Source organism: Parambassis ranga, chromosome 22 (genome assembly GCF_900634625.1).
Source record: "Parambassis ranga chromosome 22, fParRan2.1, whole genome shotgun sequence".
Lineage (NCBI taxonomy): Eukaryota > Metazoa > Chordata > Actinopteri > Ambassidae > Parambassis > Parambassis ranga.
In genome coordinates this window covers 14569620-14594098 of record NC_041042.1, presented here as the reverse complement: position 1 = coordinate 14594098, position 24479 = coordinate 14569620, and the positions used below count along the sequence as shown (strand labels likewise).

Genomic DNA, 24479 nt, shown 5'->3' with positions numbered 1-24479 from the left:
GATTTGGGGCACAGATGAGCATGTTGCTTGGACTCAGGCTGCTTTTAGTGCATGAGGAAGTTGATACTGCAGAAATGACAATACAATACAATACAATACAACACAAAGAGGACACAACAACAAAAAAATGTGAAATACTTTTGACCTTAGTGTGACCAGCAATGCTCAGACAAAAACAAAACAACAACAGAAACTACGCCTCAGAGCCTACAGGCCTCACTGAGTATGTCAGACATTAGTGTCCTTGACAGTACGATTAAAGGAAGACTGAAGTTTGTTTGCAAGGAATGCCACAAGAAAACCTGTTCTGTCTAAAAAAAGCACGAAGCTGCATTTAAAAAAACCATAGCACTATGTCCTATGGACACATGGGACCAGAGTGGACTTGTTTGGCCCTAATGATTACTGCCATGCTGAGTGAGTGAAAACCAAACAGCATTCTAGCAGAAAAACCTCACACACACACTATCAAGCACGGCGGTGGAGGGGTGATGATTTGGACACATTGCAGAGGTTGAGTCAACCATGAACTCATTTGTCTACCACAGTATTTAAAAGGGCAAATGTGAGGTTTCTGTGTATATTGCGGCCATTCGATTTCCATTTTGAAGTAAAAAAAAAAAGCGGAAAACGGACATTGACTCGTTTTCCAATATTCATATTAATATTGGAAAACGAGAAATGGCAATTAAGATAACAGTGCTGTTTTTCATTCCTGATCTTGCCGTGGGTCATTTTTAAATGACTAGACTGATTGGCGGGGACTGGACCGTAGAAGAAGAAAAAGAAATGGAAACTGGTTGGGGGCCCCAGGCCAATTTGTGACCCCCGAGGGCCGACGGACTTTTAACTAACACTAGAGAAAAAAAAAAAACCTTTGCAATGAACGAAAGGAGATATCCCTATATTTTTAAAGTTTTAATGTTGTATATAGTTATATTTTCAAATTAATCAATTTTTAATGGTGATGAAAGCTGGAAGGAGGGGCCCCTTGTGAATTTTTGCATAAGGCCCCAAGAGATCCCATAATCACCACTCCTAGGAGTCCATCTAGGTGAGATAATATATGAGAGAAAGAGATAACACTGCATCACCACTGCTGCTTGTTATTGGAAGTCCAACACATGCAGGGCAATGGTGAGTCAAATGTGGTCACGGTAGCAGCTGTGACCCGGAGCCTGCGCCACAGAGACACTAAACACCCCACAGATGATAAAAGCTATTTTGTGAATTCTGGACAAATAAGCTCAGTCATTGTCCGGAGTTGCCCTTCCACAAATGAAGTTCACAGCAAGAGGAACTGTTGGCAGCAGACACACTGTCTCTACTGAAAATAATCTGATTGCTTTAGGTGAGGAGGAGGGAGTACAGGTGAAGGAGGAAGGTCGAAACTACACAACTGCAGCTATTTGGCCACATCCACAATTATCAATAAAAAAAGCAGAAATCAATATACAGGCCAGCAGAGACAAGTACAAAAAGAGTGAGAAGTATAACAACAACATTCAGACCAAAAAAGAACACCACTGTTTATAATATAGTTAAAACCAGAGGAAGAGATGTTGTGTGCTGGAGCTACACAAACAAAATAAATTATTTTCTATACTGAGGGCTTGAAATGCTCACCTGTACATGTATATGAGGTTTTCCTTCATTTGTTTGATTCATTTCTTTCCACATTTGAGGTTATTTGTGCACACAAGATAAGTGTTTATAGGTACGGAGAGCCAGCACAGCAGACCGGTATCTTTCTCCCCGAGGCAGGAAGTGGACTGCACCTGCTCCTTTGTTTATGTTGGAAGTTTCAGCTGTGGTAAGTAGACAATGAGCTACAATCTATTTTCCTTCAAATCAAGCCATTCTGTGTGCTGGCCAAATAACATTTGTCTCCGAGTGTGCAGCCAGCTGTGAGACAAGTGTGCAGGGATCTGTGCACCCCCACACAAAGAGATACAACAAAGATACACTCAAGCATCTAAGCACTGCACACACTAGTGCAATATGTGAGCTAGTTATTTTACAGCAATGACACAGATGATGCTTACTCTGAGGCACCAACCTCAGTTCTGATTAGTGGCATTATAAACATGAGTCACCTTCAGTTGCTTTGTTTTGCCATAAATTCATTTTATTCCCATTCAAAACCAATAAGCTGTGCCCTGTACCCCTGTAACAACCACAGGGGTATTGCTGTGAGGTTTTGATTTGTCCAATTTGTCTTTTTGAGAAAAATACATTTCTCAGAAAATAATTTCAAAAGATGTGAACCAAGTTTTTTTTTTTTTATAAAGCTGGGGACAAGGACGAGAAACAGATACAAGCTGCAGTGAGAACAGACAGACTGAAATTTGAAGAGAAATTACAGGTTGTTTCAGTCGTAGCCTTCTTTCTTCTGGAGTTTGTGCCTGTCATTTCTGTCAGTTATACAAAATGTGAACTCCAAAGTAAGCTCTGCCGTCCGGGTACACAGTGACATTGTTACAAGAAAGTCTGACAGGAGAAAAGAGAAGTCTGACAGTCAGCTAATACATTTAAACTGTCATCTTCTGGTAGAACCTTACTTCTTATAGCATTACTAATGTGCATAATGCAATGTTTTTTGTACAAACAAACAAACAATAAACAATAAAAAATGGATGTTTGGGTCATCATCCATCTTAACCTTCGTGTCTGGTCTCATAAGTTTGATAAGTTGTGTCATTGACCCATGTTGCATTAGGCCAGAAATCAGTCTTACAGGCGCTCCATTATTGGCTTCCCTCTCTTGCCACATGGGCAAACATAAGGCACAAGTCCACATAAATTCATCTGCATCTGTGCCTGTCATTAGTTCAGTCTGCCAATAAACTGTGAATAAACCGTGCTAATGCTGTTCTAATGAATAACTTTCAAGAGAGGGATTTCTTGCAGACTCTGCTGCAGCACTAATTCAACATAGACCAAGACAAGTTTTTTTTTTCCTCTACAATATCTATATTTAAACATTTATTTATCCTGGGATGATTTGCTGAGCACGCTGAGCCTGCAGGTTTCTTTACAGCAATGCGCTGTTGACACTCACATTTATATACATATTCACATCGTACGCCCCATCGTCTCTACTGCCCCTCCAACCTCAACCACTAAACAGATCCGCAGGCCGCCATGCTCAAGGGTACCAAAGTGGACATTTGGAAATTTATAAGAGTTGACCATGCGTGCATTTACTTTGCAGAGATACATACTGTATTGCGGATTCCACGTGGTGACCTTGACTACCAGCTGTTTGACCTGCAAGCAGCTGCGTTGTGATTATGTATCCCTCGCACTATGTTTTTCATCAGAGCTTAAAATACAAAACATAAACAACAGCAGCACAGCTGTCAAATGCAGATTTCAGACCACAGGAAACGTCTCTGTGGAGGAAGACATTTTGTCCTTTGGATTACATTTTCGACAGGTTGTTTGGTTCTAAAATCCAAACATGGGCAGGAGTACAGTTCACTCACGTTTTGTATTGATCTCAGGGTCAGACCTCAGCAGAATGAAGTTCACCTGCATACAAAGAACGTTTGTACACTGTGTGATGGTGTTCAGAAACAAGCATTATACTTTCTGTTAAAAGAACCAGGACAGAAGCCCCAGTGGCTGCAGATAGTATCATACAACCAAAGTACATAGAGGCTTATGTAAACACAAATGGTGACTGCAACTGATGTGTTCAACAGGATATTAAGCTGTCATTCTGTATGCTCAAGGAGGCCATTAAATAAACAAGATTTTTTTGCAAGGCTTAAGTGGTGTACTTAACATACACTGGGGAAGTGATACAGATTAAAAAAAACACGAGTAATATTACAAGAACTATGCACTTAGCATTAGCCCCTGAGCCCTTTATTCCTTGTAAATGTGCCATTAGTCATTGTGATGACTCATCCTGCATACAGAGGTCTAATTGTTTGCAGCCACCTCTCCCCTCAGATGTAACCTTTAAGCCACCTCAAAAGGCACGTGCATGGATTTATTTATTAAAAAACAAGTGTGCCATTGTTTCAATCTAAATAGATGCGAGCACATAAGAATATTCCGGTGCTGTCTCTTTACAGTTGAGACCTGTTATTGATGTACATTTAACCATGACACTTATTCATGGCAACTGATTCCAAGAGACAGCTTGGAATTGTTCACACACAGGAAAATTGTCTTTTACGTGACCTCATTTACACACACACACACACACACTGGCAGCGCAGCACTGAACACACCAAGAGCACTGACCTGCCAAACATGTAACACATTAGTGGACAACCAACTCTGACACCTGAGCCACAGGCGCCCAAAGGACCCACACTAAGCAGGGACCTTTAAAACTCTGATCAAATTGTGCACAATCAGTGAAAAAAAAACACTTTGTGTGATTATGTAGGGCAAAAAGTCTACTATCAAATCAGGATTAGAAATACTGTTGTTTTCCTGCTGAAGTCAGACTGAACCAAAACACAGGCACAGACAATTGGAGACCTTGGAACTCAGGGGGAATTAGCCATCCTTGGATCCAGTCTGGATCATGCACTAAACTCTGATATTTCATGAATGATATTTCAGGCAGGAAAGCATTTAGGAATCCAGCTGCCTTTAATGTTTCTCCTTGAATGGGAAGAAACAGAAGTGAACATTCTGGCAGAGTCCACAGGATGCTTAAAAACCCCCCTGTTTACGTACAAATGTAATCACTATACCATTGTTGGCCATTTGGCCTCTTCCCTTTGGGCAACAGGAAAATTAAGCCACTAATCTGTCTCTCTGTTACCTCAGCTTCAGTATTAATTGCTGCACCAAATAAATGGGCCAAATCTTCTCACTAGGTCCTAATCACTTATCTGCCATTAGTACTTCCAGCCAGGGGGTATAATTGGAGCAGTTGTGGAAAATAACTCATGTTATCATCAACAAAGACTCAAGGGTGGCCGAGTATGTGTGAAGCAACTATTGTCAGTTCTACGAAAAATAAAGGGATTACACTGCAAGTCCTGTGATGCTGCAAGCTAAATGTACACATATGTACATGATTGCGTCCATGCATGCATGGAAAAACACTGGCGTTTGATGTTAGTGTGAGTGTATCAAAGACCGTACCAACACACTCTGTGGATGAGTGTGTGTGTGTGTGTAGCAATAGACATATCCAGAAACAAAGTCAGGCAGTGATAAGACCCAGACTCGCCTCGGAGCCGTCTCTTGACAAAATGCAGTGATAACTACAGCTCTGCTCCTCAAAGCTGAAGAGCAGAGAAGAATAGGACAAAGAGAAGGCAATAATCTTCCTGTAAATGCCAGCCCAGAGTTTAACACTCTACAAAGTCACCTCCAATTTAGATTCATAAAAAAGATGGCATGCGTCAGATCTTCCTAAGCAGAGAGACTTTTAGGAGCCAAACTTAATTTCCTTAGTTGGCAAACACCTCCGCAATGTGTGATCTTTCAATTAGGAGGGAGCAGCTGTGAGCTGTGTTCGTGTGTGTGTGCATGTGTGCGGTGTGTATAGGTCAGCAAAGTTACAGTGGTCTGCAGTGACATTTGACCCTATTATCTTGTATAGGAATGGAAAGCAATATTCCCTGATCTGTGAATGTACCCCCCCCCCCCTCCATCCTCCATCGTCCCTCTGCAGCTGCAGTTTATTTTTCAGTCTCAATTAACATGAGGAGCTGTATTCCAAGTTCTGATTGATGTTGATTGAAACATGAAAAGGGCAACAAGAGCAATGAAAGCTGTCTTGTCAGCCCACACACATACTGTATATATATATATATATATATATACAGTGGGGAAAAAAAGTATTTAGTCAGCCACCAATTGTGCAAGTTCTCCCACTTAAAAAGATGAGAGAGGCCTGTAATTTTCATCATATGTATACCTGAACTATGAGAGACAAAATAAGAAAAGAAAATGTAGAAAATCACATTGTAGGATTTTTAATGAATTAATTGGTAAATTCCTCAGTAAAAGAAGTATTTGGTCACCTACAAACAAGCAAGATTTCTGGCTCTCACAGACCTGTAACTTTTTCTTTAAGAGGCTCCTCTGTCCTCCACTCGTTACCTGTATTAATGGCATCTGTTTGGAGTCTTTATCAGTATAAAAGACACCTGTCCACAACCTCAAACAGTCACACTCCAAACTCCACTATGGCCAAGACCAAAGAGCTGTCAAAGGACACCAGAAACAAAATTGTAGACCTGCACCAGGCTGGGAAGACTGAATCTGCAATAGGTAAGCAGCTTGGTGTGAAGAAATCAACTGTGGGAGCAATTATTAGAAAATGGAAGACATACAAGACCACTGATAATCTCCCTCGATCTGGGGCTCCACGCAAGATCTCACCCCGTGGGGTCAAAATGATCACCAGAACTGTGAGCAAAAATCCCAGAACCACACGGGGGGACCTAGTGAATGACCTCCGGAGAGCTGGGACCAAAGTAACAAAAGCTACCATCAGTAACACACTGCGCCGCCAGGGACTCAAATCCTGCAGTGCCAGACGTGTCCCCCTGCTTAAACCAGTACATATCCAGGCCCGTTTGAAGTTTGCTAGAGAGCATTTGGATGATCCAGAAGAGGATTGGGAGAATGTCATATGGTCAGATGAAACCAAAATAGAACTTTTTGGTAAAAACTCAACTTGTCGTGTTTGGAGGAGAAAGAATGCTGAGTTGCATCCGAAGAACACCATACCTACTGTGAAGCATGGGGGTGGAAACATCATGCTTTGGGGCTGTTTTTCTCCAAAGGGACCTGGACGACTGATCCGTGTAAATGAAAGAATGAATGGGGCCATGTATCGTGAGATTTTGAGTGAAAACCTCCTTCCATCAGCAAGAGCATTGAAGATGAAACGTGGCTGGGTCTTTCAACATGACAATGATCCCAAACACACCGCCCGGGCAACAAAGGAGTGGCTTCGTAAGAAGCATTGCAAGGTCCTGGAGTGGCCTAGCCAGTCTCCAGATCTCAACCCCATAGAAAATCTTTGGAGGGAGTTGAAAGTCTGTGTTACCCAGCGTCAGCCCCAAAACATTACTGCTCTAGAGGAGATCTGCATGGAGGAATGGGCCAAAATACCAGCAAAAGTGTGTGAAAACCTTGTGAAGACTTACAGAAAACGTTTGACCTCTGTCATTGCCAACAAAGGGTATATAACAAAGTATTGAGATGACATTTTGTTATTGACCAAATACTTATTTTCCACCATAATTTGCAAATAAATTCTTTAAAAATCCTACAATGTGATTTTCTGGATTTTTGTTTCTCATTTTGTCTCTCATAGTTGAGGTATACCTGTGATGAAAATTACAGGGCTCTCTCATCTTTTTAAATAGGAGAACTTGCACAATTGGTGGCTGACTAAATACTTTTTTTCCCCACTGTATATATATATATATATATATATATATATATATATATATATATATATATATATATATATATATATATATATATATATATATATATATATATATATATGCACACATATTGGGCTAATGTGAAATTGTCTCCACTGTGTGTGTGTGTGTGCCCTAGTGTGTGTCCCCTTTCACTTTGTATGCCTGAGGAGGAGCACATAATTTACAAAATATCACAGATAATCACGTCGAGATTAACGACCTCATTTTGATTAATGCTTAATGTTTAATTAACTCAACTTTAGGTCTTTGGCTTCTCAGAGGTTCACTTCCCCTGCATAGCAAATAGACTTCTTGCTCAGTGTCAGGTACACCATGAGTACAAGCAAGTGGCGGTGTGGAGAAGTGGGACAGATACATTTTATATTAATCTCCTGGGATGATATTTGTGGGCTGCCAGAGGCAATGAATAATTAATATTACCCAAACAAAATGAAGAATAACAAAATAATAAATAGCACATTGCAGAATGTGTGTGTGTGTGTGCAGTGGGGAATGTGTGCACAAGCCATGTCTCATATGCATATAAGACATATACAATAAAAATATGCATCCATATGCCAAAGCAGAGGGAGATTATACCAATGGTATGCATGAGCATGTGTGAACACATATTATGTCGCCGATTACATGCTCCTCTTTATATCTAAGACATTTCTTTGAAGCTGAAGACAAAGTAAGCATGAAATTGATACCCAATCCATTGACCAGGCCCCATCCAAATGAACCATTCAAACAGTTCTGGGCACCAACGCGAGCTTTTCTAGTGATAATTCATCAATATAAAAATCTCTGTTTTTCAATATGCTTTATATTTCGTAGCCGGGATATGAAAGCCTACAGTGTCTAGAACACCCCCCCCTCCTCCTCCTCCCCCTCTCCTGTCTCTCAGCTCCTCCTCCTCCTGCTTTCTTCTCCCTGGCTGGCATACCCTGCGCCAGTCTGATAACGTGATTTCACGCAAAAGTGAAATCCTCCTCGTGTCTGATGTGTGCATCTCTCAGTCAACCCCCATCCTCCCACCCCAACATCCACCCTTCCACTTCCTTCACCTCCTCCTATACCCCATCTGACATTTGTAGGGAGTCTGTTCAAAGGGAGAAGATGCTTTGTGGCACTGGCAGGTCGAAGTGTGTGTGTGTGTGAGAGAATGTGTAAGAGAGAAGGTGGGGAAGAAATCAATGTCTTTGGCAGGTGTGTCCCCATATATAAGAAACCTGAGAGGCAAGAGAGGAGGGAGGGAGCGTCATTGGCAGGTATGCATGCGTCTCAGAGGTAAATGGGAGCTCTGAAGGGTAGTGTCGCATTTGGGAGTACGTTTAATATCAGATTAAGCATCTGACGGATGAGAGAGGGAGGATGAGCGAGAGTGAGAGAGTGTGTAAAACTGCACCCTAAAGAGAGACAGAGAGAGAATGAATTTTTGAAAGATAGCCAAGAGATAAAATGACATTTACGGTTCAGAACTTCACACGTCTTCCATTCTTGAACATCAGGCAGCCTGTCCTTTCCCTGGGACCGATCTGTCACCTCAGCTGGGCCCCTGAGCTTAGTAAGAAAAAAAACACATGCAGATGGAAAAGCTGTGCCTGACTTCTACTTTGTAGCAGCTTTCCTGAGTTACAGAAAGAGCAGTTTGGCAGAGCATACAGTACAAGGTGTTAAAATCTTCTAAAAAATATTAACCAACCATGTACAAGCTTTGTCAGGTCCACCCTACTTCACATTTTGGCTACTTTCACACCTCTTTCATCCTTTGCTAAAAAAAGCACCTGATACTGTACTCTCAACACATTTTCCTCAGAGCAATCCAGACCTGCTTTCACTGACCTCCAAGGAACTGCACTGACTTCATTGCAGAAGCATGAGCGAATCGATCCACATAGGAGGTTTATGGCACTAGGGCCAGTATGGGATCCTTTCAGAGACTGTGAAATGTTTTGAATGAAGTCAAAGAACTCTGGAAAAGGACCTCTGGTTTCTTTGCTGCAAAACATGGGAGAGCTACAGGGAGGATAATCCACCATTGACTCCAGAAGAGTTGGGGTGACCAACTTCCCTGTTACCTTTATACAAGCTGCATGACACTACATGTGAGAATGGAGAATTGGCAGAGGATGCAGGAGCAGGACAGACAAACGGGCACTGGGCGCACCCTCAAAGGCCCCTCTGCTGGCTGATCTGCAGCCATTTTGAATGGACATTTTTAGAGACAATACTTTTACTTATACCTCTAAATGTGTTCTAGTAACAGTAAGAAACTGAAGTGATGTAAGAGGCACTGGATTATTTACATTATACGACGTACTCATATGAGCAGTCCATTATTAGCATTAAACCAGCTGACAGCTGACACATAATCATAATCACCCCTTGGTCCCTGTGGGTGAATGACCCTGCAAATCAATTGCTCAATTTATCAGGCCTAAGCAAAAAGCTAGTTTATATTTACTCCAAACTGTGATATAGTTTTGAGTATTACTTTAATGCAGTTATAAAAAATGACAGGCCATGCAACAGAGAGGGAGGGGGAGAGAGAGGAGGGAGAGGAGGGTTGCTTTTTTATTCATGCCAAAACCCAACTTCAGATAACAATATCATTTATCAATTCCGCAATCATGATAGAGAATTTCTGCCTAAGTGAACGTCTGGCGGCCGGGGTTTTACAAGCCACAGAGAAGGTGGCAGCTGACTAAAAATAGCCCTGCAGCAGGGTCTCATAAATGGGAAGGAGAAACAGTAAAGGGGAACGAAACGAAAAACACACACACATACACACACACACACGGCCAAGTGGTGATTTCATTTCCCTACCTGTCATAGCGAGGCTAAATAACTCTGGTCTGGGTATTACAAGCTCTGGGCTCGATAGCTCTGAACAGCAAACCCATACAGGTGGGAAATGAGTAGGAGGAAAATAGGGGGAAAGAGAGCGATAAGCAGGAGAGAAAGGGCGAGAGGAGCTAAACAAAAAAAAAGGAGATGGAAAAAGCAAAAAGTAGAGGTGGAGAGGGACAAAGAGGCTGAGGATTGAGAAGTCTTAATAAGAAAGAGAAGGATGTAATTGGGACAAGGAATCAGAATGTGCTGGAGGAACAGGAGGCAGCCCTGCTGTGTATGCTCCTGGATGGACACACACACACACACACATTTATACAGAGAGCATCCCAGTGAGGTAGCTTCCGACAGATGGAATTACACACTCCTATAACTCTGTAACTGTGCTGGAACACACACACACACACAAGGCGACAGTTGAATTTCTGAAGCCAGAGTTCTTCTGGGCAAGGTTACCTCCTCCTCAAGTTTACAGTCGTCTCTCTCACCATCACACACACTGTGTGACAACACAGAGAGACAAAAAGGGGTTCTCTTTTAGTGGTTCCAATCTGTACCATATTGCACAGTATGTGACAAACTGCAGTGAGCTCCAGCCAAGGGAAAGACAGAGTGTGTGAGACTGGGAAAAAAGAGGATAAAAAAAGTGTTGGAGGGGATGCCAAGAGAGGGAAAAAAAGAGAGTAAATGGTGCATGTTTTTGTGTATTTGTGCCAAAGCAGAGGAGGACACAGGACACTGTTAGCTAATAAATGACAGCAAAAAAGCAGTCATTAAAATTAGTGCACACAGAGGGCAGTGCAGGTGAGGTTTCCCAGCCTTCCAGCCAGGATAAGAGTGCATGATCTGAGTGTATTTAGGCTTCAAGGACACTTGATTGAAGTCATAAAAATGAAAGATGACTTGTTGGAACGGAGTCACTGCGGAATCTCTCCCTTAACTTCTCTTTCCGTCCCTCCCCCCCTGCCTCCATCCTTCTCTTTTTCCCCTCCTCTCTGTCTCTGTCTCTCTCCTCTGCGGACTCTTTATCCTGCCAAAACAGTGCCTTCGTCCCTAACCCTCAGAGGTAGAGGCAGGGATAATTGAAAAAGTTCTCACACTGGGAGTTAAGTAAAGCAGATAAGGGGTGAAGTTGGAGGGAGCGAAAAATGTTAGCTCCACAACAAATATACAGGATGAATGTGTTTGTTTGGTGGGGATGTTTGCGGGGAGACAGAAACACAGGAAGAGAGAAATTTTCTGCCCGCCAGTGAAAAAGAGAACTTAGAGGGTAAGCAATAAACTGGGAGAGTTTGTGTGTGGTAACCGGGTGAGGCAGGCAGAGAGGGAGAGAATGAAAGCTTTATCTTATCTACTTTAGCCATCGCTACTGTCCACTGGCTCACAGTATAATACCCACTTATGCAAATACATCCACATCCGTGCTCCCCCGATACTGTGGAAGGCCTAACAACAGTTTAACAAAGTGTGTTTTTTGTGTGTAAATGCACCTCTTGGGTCCGTGTGTAGCTGCGTGTGCAGGAAACTGCTGTGCCAGGAAAGACATCACCGTCCCCTCCCCTTTCTCTACCCATCCCTCCAGCCATCTATCCACGCCTTGCTCCCCCTTCATCCCTCATTCCCTCTCTCTGCCTCCATGCTTCCCTCCCTGCTGACATCCTTCTCCCTTTCTTTTCCCCCTTGCATCTTTCTTGCCTTCCAACCTCACTCCCCCCCCTCCATCTTCCGCTCCCCTTCCCTTCTGTCGCTGCCTTTGTCTTTTCACGGCCACCTCAAATGGCTTCAGATCAATCAAAGGCACTCAACGGACTTTGTTAGTGAGCTGCTGTTGTGGGAGAATGAAGCCATGTACCCAAGGGGTCTGCCGCCCCCATAATTAAATAGCTAGAGGACTGAATGCTTTCCTCTCGTGGACCTCCTGCACTCACCGCTGACAATCTACCTCCCAGCGATTTTGTGCCGTTGCAAAACTAATCACTTAGGCCTGTGCAATCCCAGGCACGCTATTGAGAGAAAACCAGCAATATTATTAGGTTTTGGAAAATGTCCACTGTTACTAAATAGAGAAGCAGCGGATGCTAATTTGAAAGCGAGGTTAAACCACTGGCTCAGCTGGGGAGAGTGAACGCAGCTACGCTGATGAAATCAACAGTCGATGAGATGGACAGCTCCGCGTCCGGGAGCTGTCAATCACAACCTGATTTACGTAAAGCAGGAAAATAAGTTGTGTGTGCTGCGATCAATATCTCATCCTATAAGTGCCAGCAAGAAATTACAACTGACCAGCAGTCCTGACCTAAAAGGAGAACACACACACAGATCATGACCAGGTTCAATAGCAGTTGATCAGATCTCTATCCTGAATTGGATTATTAAATGTGAATGTGTATGGGTGCATTATGAAATATATTAAGGTGTAAGCTTTCACTTTGAGTTAGAAATTAAGTTAGAAATAATCTAACCCAACTATGACACAAAACCGTGTATTCATGCCTTGAGGGCAGACAAGGGAAGCACATGTACATTACACAAATATATATACACACACACACACAGTCCTCAGAAAACATTTTCTACTTCCAGCATAATGAAACATCTGCCAGTGATACAAACAGTAACACTGGCAGAGCTTCACCACTGCTGGGAAAGCTTTGGCAGACGACCTGTAGCCCCCCTGCTGATCCAGTGGCAACTGAGACCGACACAAAATGAACAGGGATCTGGAGTTGGCATATCGGTCACGTCCTGGTCTATCAGGCATCCTTTAACCAGAGCTGACATGCCTGCCAATGAATTCTGAACTGTACTACAGTGCCATTCTGAAAAATTAGCACTGTTAAACAAAGTCTGAGAGCAACTGCAGCAGGACCGTCCAATACAGTGATTACTTTGCTGACTCATAAGCTTTGCTTTATTTCTTCAGCCAAAAAAACAAACAAGACACAATATTAAAAAAAAAAAAAAAAAACAATTACACCATAGCTGGATAACTATGTGGCAGCTGGATGAGAGGAAGCAGCCACAATGACTTGCATACAAAATTCTACTATTAATTAAGTTTGAGCAAAAATATAACACACATTCAGATTTCATGCTTCATCGCTCATGCAAAATGCATCCTACTGTTTAACGGCCAGCAGGAGAACTGCTGGATGACTATTCAACATTAAAGCTATAGTTACAGGGGAATGCCTTTATAAAAGGTACTACAGCTGGGGCCCAATCAAGGATTCAATATTTTGGCTGCTCCATGTCTGCATTAGTATATATTTCTGAATCAATATTGACAATAATAATTCAAAAATGGTGGCATGTTATGTACAATAAGAGGATTTTGTGGGTGATGATATGAAACACAGTGAGAGTGACTCTCCTTTAAGACACCTGGGCAACACTAAGCCTGTAAGATTGACTAAAGCCACAGGTGATTTGCTAACTGTACGCAGCTCTTTATTAAAGTGATAAAGTGAAAGCTTGTGTGAAGTGGAACTGATTGGTGGATCAAGTCAATGTCAGTGCGGCTGTCAGAGTTAAAAAAAAGTAGCAAATCAACTCAAGTGCCTTATGTGTGATTATGTAAGAATGCCCCTGCAAACACTGCAGATCTTTACAAAGCATTCACTGAGAGATCTTGGCAGGCTGTAAATCTAAATCTGATGAGTCAAACATAGCCGTTAGGCAAACCTCCCTTTAAGAAATGCAATGTTTTTATTTTAGCGTATAGATTTTTGATCCATTTCTTCTGTGGAATCTGAGGCGAAATTGAGATATCTCCTCTCTAGTCCAATTTTATACCTGACAACTCTCACTCAGCAGCAGTCACCAGTGAGCCGCCTGAAAAGAAGATATCTCCATCCAACCATTCTGCCCGGCTGTCCTGCCTGAAAGGGATCCTTCTACCAAATCATTCCACCAGCATGCCTCAGCGCCACATTACAGCTTACCCTCTCACAAAACACTGATATATCCCCATGTTAGTCCAGTCTACTGCTTAAAAACAGAGGAAAAAGAAAAATAACACAAAGCCTTTTTACCTTAACAATTTATGAGCTCGTCCATTCTCCTTTGTTCTCAATTAAAAAGTCTGCACATCTCTGTTTTTATGCCTGAGGTAGTTCAGAACTTATTGATCCTGCTTGTTTCTGTGCTGTTTCCTGCTGCGGCGGCAGCTTCACAAACTTCACAAATAAGAAACACAACATGTACAAACAGCCTAACACATGATAGATCACTTGAACTTACAGCCTATAGGCGAGTCGACTTAGTTTCAGGTGTTCAAGTGATTTATTTGTAATCATTTTATCAGTGTGTGTTGTGTCTAAACAGACCTTGGCTGTACTATAAATCTTAAAAAAGTGTTAGAAAGAGTTATAATTTTACACTGTTTTTCTGTTCTTAAGCCAGGTGAATGAGTGCTAGATGCAAGATATATGCATGCTACTGACCTGAATTAGAGTGAAATATTGCTCCGCTCTCTAGCGTGACTTGGCATGAGATAAGTGCGACAGGGAAGCTGCTTTAGCGCTATCTGGAGGACGGTCTGTCCTCCAATGTGAAGGGCAATGAGGAAGGAAAATTGATCACATCCCATTTCTCTTCCCTCTATCACACTTTTTTTTACCCATTATATCTCCATCTACTCTTTTCTTTTTGTGTCACACTATCCTTAAGCTCTCATTTATAGTCTTCTTGCCTCTTCCGCTGGTTTAAGTGCTTCTCCTTTCAAATGTTTTTTGCCCCCCCCCCATGCCACCTTGTACATCACCAGAACTCCCTCTGTATTACATGTATGCATGTCTCCTTCCATCTCATAAATAGTGTTTATGTGTTAGATGTTGCGCATATGAATATCAGATCATCTCTACCCTGCACCAGCAGTCAGGCTGGGATATCACTCAGGATTTATCTGCTGTTCCGCTCCGCTCTACTTTATGGAGGGAGTTTGAACATGGAGGTCAATACAGAAACAGAGAGAGAGAGAGAGACAGTGAGAGAGAAAGAAGACTTTCCAACAAATGACAACTGCTTGTGTATGATGAATGCTCCGTGATACAATCAGACCGAGCTGTTAGGATCCATGCATGTGTGGGGTACAGCTGAGACTGTCATGGCTGTGCGTGTTTTGTGTGCAGATGTGTGTGTGTGTGTGTGTGTGATTGCATCTAGAGCAATATGTCTAGGTAGTATATTGCAGTTTCAGGAGATTACAGGTGCGTTACAGGAGGAGAGTGTGTTTCTGTGGCGTGTAGTGTGTGAGGAGCTTCAGGAGATTCAAAGAGGTAAAAGCTGTTTCTATATACTGACAAGTAATTAAATAAATCTTTAATTAACCGCACCATTGAAACTGATATTTTAATTTCCTTTGTGTGTGTTGTTTTTTTGTTTTTTTTATAAAAATCATCTTCTCTTTATCCGTTTGGCTTCATTCGCATTAATGCTCTCATCTAAAGTTGGAAAATAAACACAATTCATGTCACATTTTATATTTTTGTTGTATTTCATAACATTTATTTGTGTTAAAAAGATGTGGTATGTATATAAAACATAAGTCAGCAGCCTCACTCATGACATCCTCCTCTCACATCAACACACACAGGCCTATCCGACACTTTCAATCACGGCTGTAGCTACTTAAGCTGTCGATGCTCTGCTCAAGCTGCATGCTTTGCACTCACCAACACTGGTCTGACTCCCTGCTGAGTTGAGCTCAGGGTTTCTTTATGGAGAGCGATGAGGTCATAGCCTCGACACCAAACATTAATGCTGTACATATTGTGCATTTGCATAATAATTCATTCCATGCGAGCAGGCTAAGTGGGTTATTTTAGCTGTAGTGGGCTTTTTAGACACGCGTCATTAGACAAAATGGTTTTTACTTTAAACAAATGGGTTAGATTTGATACTGGAAGTGTGATCCCTGATTTCTGTCTCAGAACCTCAGCACCATCAAACCTCAAAATCCAAGATGGCTCCTCTCCTCATCAACAAAAGTTTTTAATTACATATCTTTGTACTAAGTACATCAGTGGTTGATGCCATTCAGCTCTGATTTTTGAGGCAGAAAATTAGACAAACCCGTGATAAAAACAAAGACAACTCCTCGCTCTGAATGAGAAGTCAGACCTGGATGGTCTGGTTATTTAATTTAAGGTCTGCCAAGCTGGAGTAAAGCCAAATTGATGGGGGAATGGTTACATTTTGTAAGTGATGTAAACATTGTAAAGCGACCGTGTTGGTATGAGTGTGTGTGAGCACCACCGGTGCACTGTGGTGTGCCTCCTTACAGACAGCTTTTCCTCTGTGGGCAGGTGGTGTTGAAGCCCATCCAGATGGGCTCTAAATCATGCCTGTTTTCTTGCCAACTCCCAACATAAATATCCCAGAAGGAACACAGAAGTTACCTTGGGGTCTACCATCTTTCAATCCCCTGTCTACGCCTCGCCCGCCTCTCAAATAACTTCATCTCTGACAGCTTTTTGCTCTGTCATTTTTTCCCTGACACGTCCTGGTCCCCCCTCCTCGTTCCTTCTTTTATCTTTTTCTTGCTCGCTTCACTTTGCTGTCTCTTTCTTAGGTTTTAATCTTCCTTCTTCCCTGTCCCCACCTGTCTGAATCACTCTGTCTGTCTTAGTCTGTTAGGCTCTTTATCTGTTTTTCTTGCTTACTCTTTACCCTTTCTTTACTCAAATTGTGTCTTTTCCCCTTTCTGGACATTTACCCCACTTTCTCCTCTGCACCATAGGTGTTTGGCTAACGTGTCGCTTTGGCAGTCGCTCAGCCGTGTCCCACAGCCATCTGTCAGCATCTGTTTAATCTCACATCAGCACATGTCTCTCTCACCTCCTCTCCCTGGTCTTGCCTCCTGTCTGCCTCTCCCGTCTGTTTGTCTTTCACCTCTGACCTACAGGAGACTCTATAGGGCCTTACTGTACGTGTGTGCTGCCTTCTGGTCCACCCTTATCACTGAAGCCCACCTGGCCTTCATTTAAGCACTTCTGGTGTGGTGCCTATGTTGCCACATACTGTAACACAGCCACACATGAGTATGCACACACAAACGACGGCTGCACAATCACAGGATCTACAGAAAAATGGAAATAACTGGATGAAAAGTTTGCTGGTCTTGAATAACTCTGCATCAGCAACACCTATACTAGGACTGGGCGATAAATTAATTTTATTGATAAATTAGAATTTTCTCTTTTGTTTTTTATGAGTTCCATAAGTTTTATATTTATGTATCTGACAGAGATGCACTGAAAAACAACATGGCAGCCAGCAGAGAAGAGCTGCTGGCAGTTTGGAAGTGGTTCGGTGTTGCGGCATCAAACCCAGAGGTGAGCGTGCATTTCAAAAATGTTTCTATTTTCTATCCTCATGGTGCTGCAAAGATCTTTTATGACACTGATGTCCCACTTCCTCCTAATGGCTTGCATCATAGCATGTTTGTGTATGTAGTAACAGGAAAAGGCAAAATAGTGAGAGCTCTTAACATTAATACAAGATCTTTAAAAAACATGCAGGTTTTTGGACCATGTCAACAAACCAGACAGACAGCTGAGTGCTGCGGATAGAGAGACAGAGGCCGGGCTGAGAGTTCAGACTGTGCATGTGGATGAAGAGTGAAGGTGTTTTTATAATGTCGGTGCACTGGCTCGTTAGTTTTACTTTACGTGAATTAACTAGTTAGCTACTGTCTGTTAACATAAGTCCATCCGTTAATGACGGTCTGATTAACATTGAACTGAAGTAGGAATACTTTGTTTGCTGTTAACTGCATGTTAAACTAAAAGAGCAAAAATAAATAGATAGTTTCATCATCATCCATTTAACAGCCTCTCTCCTCCATACGTCAACATCCCATCTTCAGTCCCAGCCACCTTTGATCTCTTCCCTTCTGTTGCCTCCTCCCTTCTTTTCTCCACCCACCCAGTTCCTCCATGTTTTTCTTGATCCTTCTTGGCTTCTCTTTCCTTTTTTCTTCCATCCTCATATCCTGATCCTACCCTGTCTTCCTTTATGGTAGATTTATCCTGTTTTCTTTCCTTGTTTCCGACCTTTATTTCTAATTCTCCTGCAACATTTTTCCTCCCTTTCCACCTCAACCTCTGCTTCACATAATTGCTCAATTTCTTTCTCCTTCACTTGTTCCCCTTCACCACATTCCTTTTTTCAACCTTGATTCCTCCTTTCTCTGCATTCCCTACCGACTCATTCCTTCTTCCTTGATCCCTCATTTCTTCATCCCTACATACCTCCATCAATCCCTCTATTAACTCAACTATAATGAAACCACATCTCATTCTCTCCCTGGTATATGCATTCCTTTCTATCCATCACTTGTGTACTTCATTTATGTTTATCGTTATTTTTTTTTAGCTCAGCAGAGAAACACAGAATTGGTGTGGAATTAGGCTACTGGAGACATTTGTTTAACTGGGGGCAAAAACACAAGCCAAACACAACAGTCAAATGCCACAGTGAGCTGCTCAAACAGCCCCACAGTCCTTTTGGTAACACATACTCTGCTGTTTCTACTCTGCTCAATTAATCTGGCTCCGTCAAGTCTGCGCTGAACTGTCATCATAGCACTAATAAAGAAAAAGCTTTGAGCTGTTTGCATTAAGTGGCCGGCTTGTCTCAAGCTGTCAGTTTGCCTGAAGCTCTGGCTGGGCACAACTTTTGTCCCTGTCTTTCCACTCGCTTATTCCTCTGTGGTCAGGGCACAAATCCCCTCATCATCTCAAAGAAAACACTAAAGGCAGCATCGGCCCTTTAAAGCTTCATTAGGCTTAATAACCTTTAGTGAGCACAGAGCAGACACTGTATGAGCGTTCCATGGGTCTTGTAGGTATACGCTCGTGTGGGGCTCGTGCGCGTGCAGCACACGCGTGTCCTCCGAGAACGGGGCTAGCTCGGAGCCACAATGTGTCTTATTCAGCAGGGCCCCTGGATTAAAATGTAATTTCATTCAAAGTCGCAAATTGGGTTTTTTACTGTACTAATCTTCATTTTACTAAGCAGAATGAGGTATGTCATTAAAAAGAGAAGTGACTTAATGAAAGAATGCAGGATGGATAGATTGCAGAAAGGAAAGCAATGACAAAGGCTAGTCTGAAACATGCATTACTATAAAGGTGTGTTTTTAGGGTTTTGGTGTAATCAACATATGGGCACTCAACTGTGATCAACCAAAATGTGCTTTTTGCATTTAAGATATGTACAGAAGGTGAGAACCGAGCCTTTGAAATAGGAATAAAATGCTCTTCTGCATTGTGGGGAATAAAATGTAAAAATTCATGTGGAAATAATAGAGGCAACTGAACTACAAAGATAAAAAAGTATGAATTTTATTCAAATTAGACTCTGTGAAATAGAGTCCTGTACGTTATGCTTTATACGAACGAACTTCATGATGTATTTCAGTAGTATTAAGTGTAACTGGGAGTCAAAGCGAGCTGCAGGAACACAGCATCCACTGTGAAGAATGACAAATAATGAATTCACACCATACCACCCCTTCTCACCTAATCACATTCAGGAATCAGCAAAAACCATTTCCTTCAGCTCGCCCTGCTAATACATTTCCGGAATAGAAATCATGATCCACAAAATAATTTCTGCGATATTATCTGCAGATCTGGAATTGTTTGGTGAGGCTGTGCTTTTTTTAAAAGGCTGGACTGAGATTGCATTTGTTCTTTTTCAATTAAGTCTGTATGCAAATTAAACAACCAAATTATTCTCATCACAATGTTACCATTACCAGTACACACTGACATGGTAGAATACCAACACACCCCCCTACACACTGTTGTTTTTTTGTGTTTCACTTAAACGTCCTCAATTTCATTTCTTATTCTCATTCTGTGAAACGACGACCAAATCACCTTCCCAAATATCCATAATGGTCCTAATGAGAATTAAAGCCCATTTCCTTTTTTCGTCCCCCCTCCTCTTTCTGTCCCTTCTTCCCTTTCTCCTCTCTTCCACCCCCCACCCCGATCCTGCCTGCCATAGATGGACGAGAGAGATTTACAGTTAGGGGTCACACAGTGGTTCTAATTAGCTTAAGTAGGTTGGGAGGAATAAGCACTTCCTCGCTGAGACGCATCACAGATTCCCAAAGCTCTGTCTGACTAAGCAAAGAGAGAGAAAGAGAGAGAGGGAGAGGAGAATGCAGACGGACAGCTGTCCCCTGTCTCCGCCCGTCTTTCTGTCCCCTCTGCCTGTCTGTGTCCATTCTCCTCTCTGCTGCAGTCCTCCCACTCATATGACACAGGCGTATTTAGACAATAGAAAACTTGATTTCATGGGAGGAGATCTACATAATCATGACAACCCTTCAACAGCTGGTCGGCCATTTTTTTGTTTTCGGGCTAAGGAAGTCTCGAAGATATTTATCATCACAACCTCCAAGAAATGTCACACACGCTGTACGCCGCCCCCGAGCTCATCTATGCCAGGAGTATTTCTTTGTTTCTGTCTTCAGATGAAACATGAAACGTGGCACAATTAACTGACAGAGAAGAAAAATAACATCGCGCCAGGTTCTAATTAATTCTTGAAAGAGTTTCTTTTCACCCTCAGGGACAGGCTCTGTGACCTTGAGCAAGTCTTTTTAGCCCAGTAAAAAGAAAAGACTCAACAAGTAAACCTTTTGTGGCATTTTAAAATATGTATAAAAATTTACATGACAGCTGGAAGGAAGAACGGTGAGTCTCTCTCTCTTGTTTTCTGTGTCTATCTACCTCTGTCTGATGTCCAGGGGAGAAATCTGTTCACCAGAAGAAAAAAAAAAACAAACACATGGGCTCAACTCCCAGTGCCCTGAAGAAAGAAATCTGCACAATTTCAAAAACTCATGGGGGGAAAAGATTTTTCTTCCAAAAACAAACAATAAACCCCTCCTCATCTGGATCAATCTGTGACAGATCCGGCAATTTTTCCTTTTTTCCTTTTGGCCGAGCCGTTTGTTTTGTCTCTGCTTTTCTCCAGCCTCCCTTCCCCCTCCCCTCCTCAGGAGTTCTCCTCCCACTTGATGCTAAAATCTAAATAGCATTTTTAATTACAGCTTCTGATTCTGCATTTTGCTATCAGCACTGAAACCAGTGTTCCCCGTTTGTGCGAGCAAACAATTTCCCTCCCTGTTGACCTAAACCAGTCTTCACAGCTCCCCCTTCTGTGTGTGTATGTGTGTGTGTGTTTAAGAATCCGTCCCACCTCCTACAAAGCCTCCTTTTGATTTCTCACATTGCTCCCTTTCTATGGTACCCCGGTGGAGTGCTAGAGAAAGCGTACCCGCTGCAATTCCTCTCAGGCCGTTCTGCTGATATTCATCCAGTTTTAGGGCTGCAACTAATACCACTTTTTATTGTCATTAAAGCAATTGTGCACTTTGTGGGGATGTGATCAATAGTTCAGTGTCTGGTCTGACAGAAAATTGCGGGAAAAAATGACCTGTGAATCTCTCACAGTTTGTGGAAGAGTCTTCGGATCGCTTGTCTGTCAGTCTGAAAAAATCAGGAAAAAACGCAGGAGGAAGAAAATGAAGCAAACCTGAGAAGATGGAAATCAGACCACTTTATTTTTTAACTAAAAAAGACTGTGCTCTCTCATGGGGAAGGGAGTGGGGGGGGGGCTACTTCATCACACACAGTAATCAGAATTGTGATTGTCAGGGTTTCATGTTGATTAATTTCCACTTCTGTCCATCATGAGACTAACCGTAGCTTCTTTTTCTATCTGTGCTGCTTACAAACCTGCTACTACAGCCAGATATCCTCCACACATCACCATCAATAAAACAAGAAAGACTAGCCTGACATGTAAACAATAATATAAAAAAAAACAATCATGAATTTAACATAAAGCTGAACTGCTTTTGGAGAGAATAAACACCAAAGCCAACCAGACCAGGCATCCGTTTATACTGCTTCAAATTCTTGCTAAAAATACAGAAAAGCTGAGAGTGGTGCTTGTTTCTATTTTGCCCTGACTGCTTGGCACAGTTCTGTAGAACTGAAAGGCCTCCCACAGCTCTCAAACCCCCTCTACTCTTCTATCCCAACCCATCCCTGCTCCCTCTCTCTTTCCCCTCTCTCTCATTTTACTCTCCCCTGCTTATCTCCTCGTATAGCTGACACATTCGTCAAGTGGTTTGACTTCTCATTCATGCAAGCTTTATTGAAATCGAACAAGCAATCCATTGTTGACAAAGAGACGTGACAGGACAAAGATTTCAGACTTAAACTATAGATTTCATCCTGCTGTTTCCGCCTCCTCATAATGCTGCCTCAGCCTGTTTATGTGTGTATATATGTGTGTGTGTCAGGTGAAAATGTGTGAAAGTTTAAAGTCATCTTTATGGGGCATGTGCCTGGTGTGTCGGTCGCCTCGGTGCAAGAGTGTCTGTATGAGGCAGAGGGATGCAGTTGGCTGCTCAGTTGGATAGAGGCGGATATGACTGAAGCTCGATTGACTGACTGGCAAGCAGCTATACTGCTGCTAGGAATACTAACATCACACACACATTTATTGTCCACTTAATTTGTAGCAACACAACATACACATATAACGGTGCACAAAAGAGCATAAGCTGCAACACACATATCTCTCCATAACATCGATCTATCAGTATGTCCACAGTTTGAATCCACTCAGAAAGGTGCCCAAAGCCATCTGCAGACATATGCTCACACACACACATCATACCAGCCAGGCTCTGCTCACACACACACAAGCTTAAAGAGAGAGAGAGAGAGAGAGAAATCACTTTGCTAGAGGGGTCAGTCCAATACCAAGTCAGAGCTACCAGATATTAAACATGCATGTTAAGGGCCTGCAGGTTCACCAGCATATAGCTCAGCTGAGATCCATCTGAACATCAGACTTTGCTGAAAGAGATTAATGGTAAAATTTTCACACTAAATGTCTTTTAAATCATCCACTCCAATCATCTGTCATCACCATTCCTGTTCCTAACGGTGCTGGTTTAATCATCCTTTAATTTCAGCTGTCTCTGATTGTTCCTGTCACAGTTTCTATACACTGATCATTCGCCTTTAACCAGCCTCAATGTCTGGCTGAAAAACATTGTGCCCCAGCTGAGACAACACAATCCCTGCCACAGGCTGATGGGTCAGTCAGAGGTTCATGGTGTCAATTCTGCAGGTTAAACAGGACATATGTGAAGCATAAAACACATGATATACCCAAATAACCTTCAGTTATTTTGCCTGCCACAGGTGCAGCAGACAGACACACACACACACACTATTCATCCATACCTTAGTCACTAGAGGTTCTGTGTCCTCCAGGATGGAGACGAATGGGATCTCCAGGAAAGAGGAGATAAACTCCACCTGGATCAGCTCCTCTCTGGAGCGGGGAAAGGCGAGCACAGCTGACACACCCCTGACCACCAGGTCCTGGCAGGCACTACGGAACAATGACTCCGGGTCGCCTCCCGCGGGCGAACGAGCCACCATCTCTAGGCTCAGGTTGTAGGGCAGCAAAGGTGGCGGCTGAGAGGAGGTCGTGGTGGAGGAGTCGACCGGTCCGCTTTGGTGCCGGAGGCTCGCCAGGGCGCGGTTGAGCGCGTTTTGTATCCGTGCCGGCTGACGGGTCGGCAAGAGCGCACCAAGGCGCACGGTGTGACCTATCCGGGTGAGGATATGACAATGCTGGGAGTGAGGGAAACAGGACTCCGGAGAGGTAAAGGCGGTTAATAGAAGAAGCAGCAGGAACGGTCTGACATAGAGGGAAAGGAGATGAGTTCTCCCCGGGGCGAGGCAGTAGGTCCACAGTCCAGAAAGAGACACCATGCTGTAGCTCCGACACACAACAGAGGAGGACTGGGCTCTGCTCGGCGGGAGATGGCATAGCTCTCTCTTTCTCCCGGCTCCACCGCTTCTCTCGGACTTAGACGGTTCTTTTCTTTCCACCCCTTCTTCTTTGTTGATGCGCGCTGTCGACGGTGATTTGTCGGCGTTTTGACGTTTCGCCTCTCACCTCTTCAAAGTTTTTATGTCAACAGTAAAAGACGCGCTGCTGGAGGAGAGGAGAGATGAGCGCTCACGGCTTAGAGCGGTCGCCCCGCTTCTGTCAGTCTCTGCTGGAGGAAGGCACACCAGCTGTGAAGTGTGTGTGTGTGTGTGTGTGTGTGTGTGCGTGTGTGTCTCAGAGTGTGTGTGTGTC

At 42.9% G+C, this 24479-nt stretch overlaps 1 protein-coding gene across 1 annotated transcript in view; it reads right to left on the bottom strand.

The window, feature by feature from the left end:
• grin3ba (glutamate receptor, ionotropic, N-methyl-D-aspartate 3Ba) overlaps positions 1 to 24106 on the bottom strand; it is a 63913-nt gene extending 39807 nt beyond the window's left edge. The window contains exon 1 of the mRNA XM_028395593.1: positions 23570 to 24106. Within this exon, the coding sequence (XP_028251394.1) occupies positions 23570 to 24106 (537 nt within the window). The remainder of the gene's footprint in view (positions 1 to 23569) is intronic.
• Between the last annotated feature and the right edge of the window lie 373 nt (positions 24107 to 24479).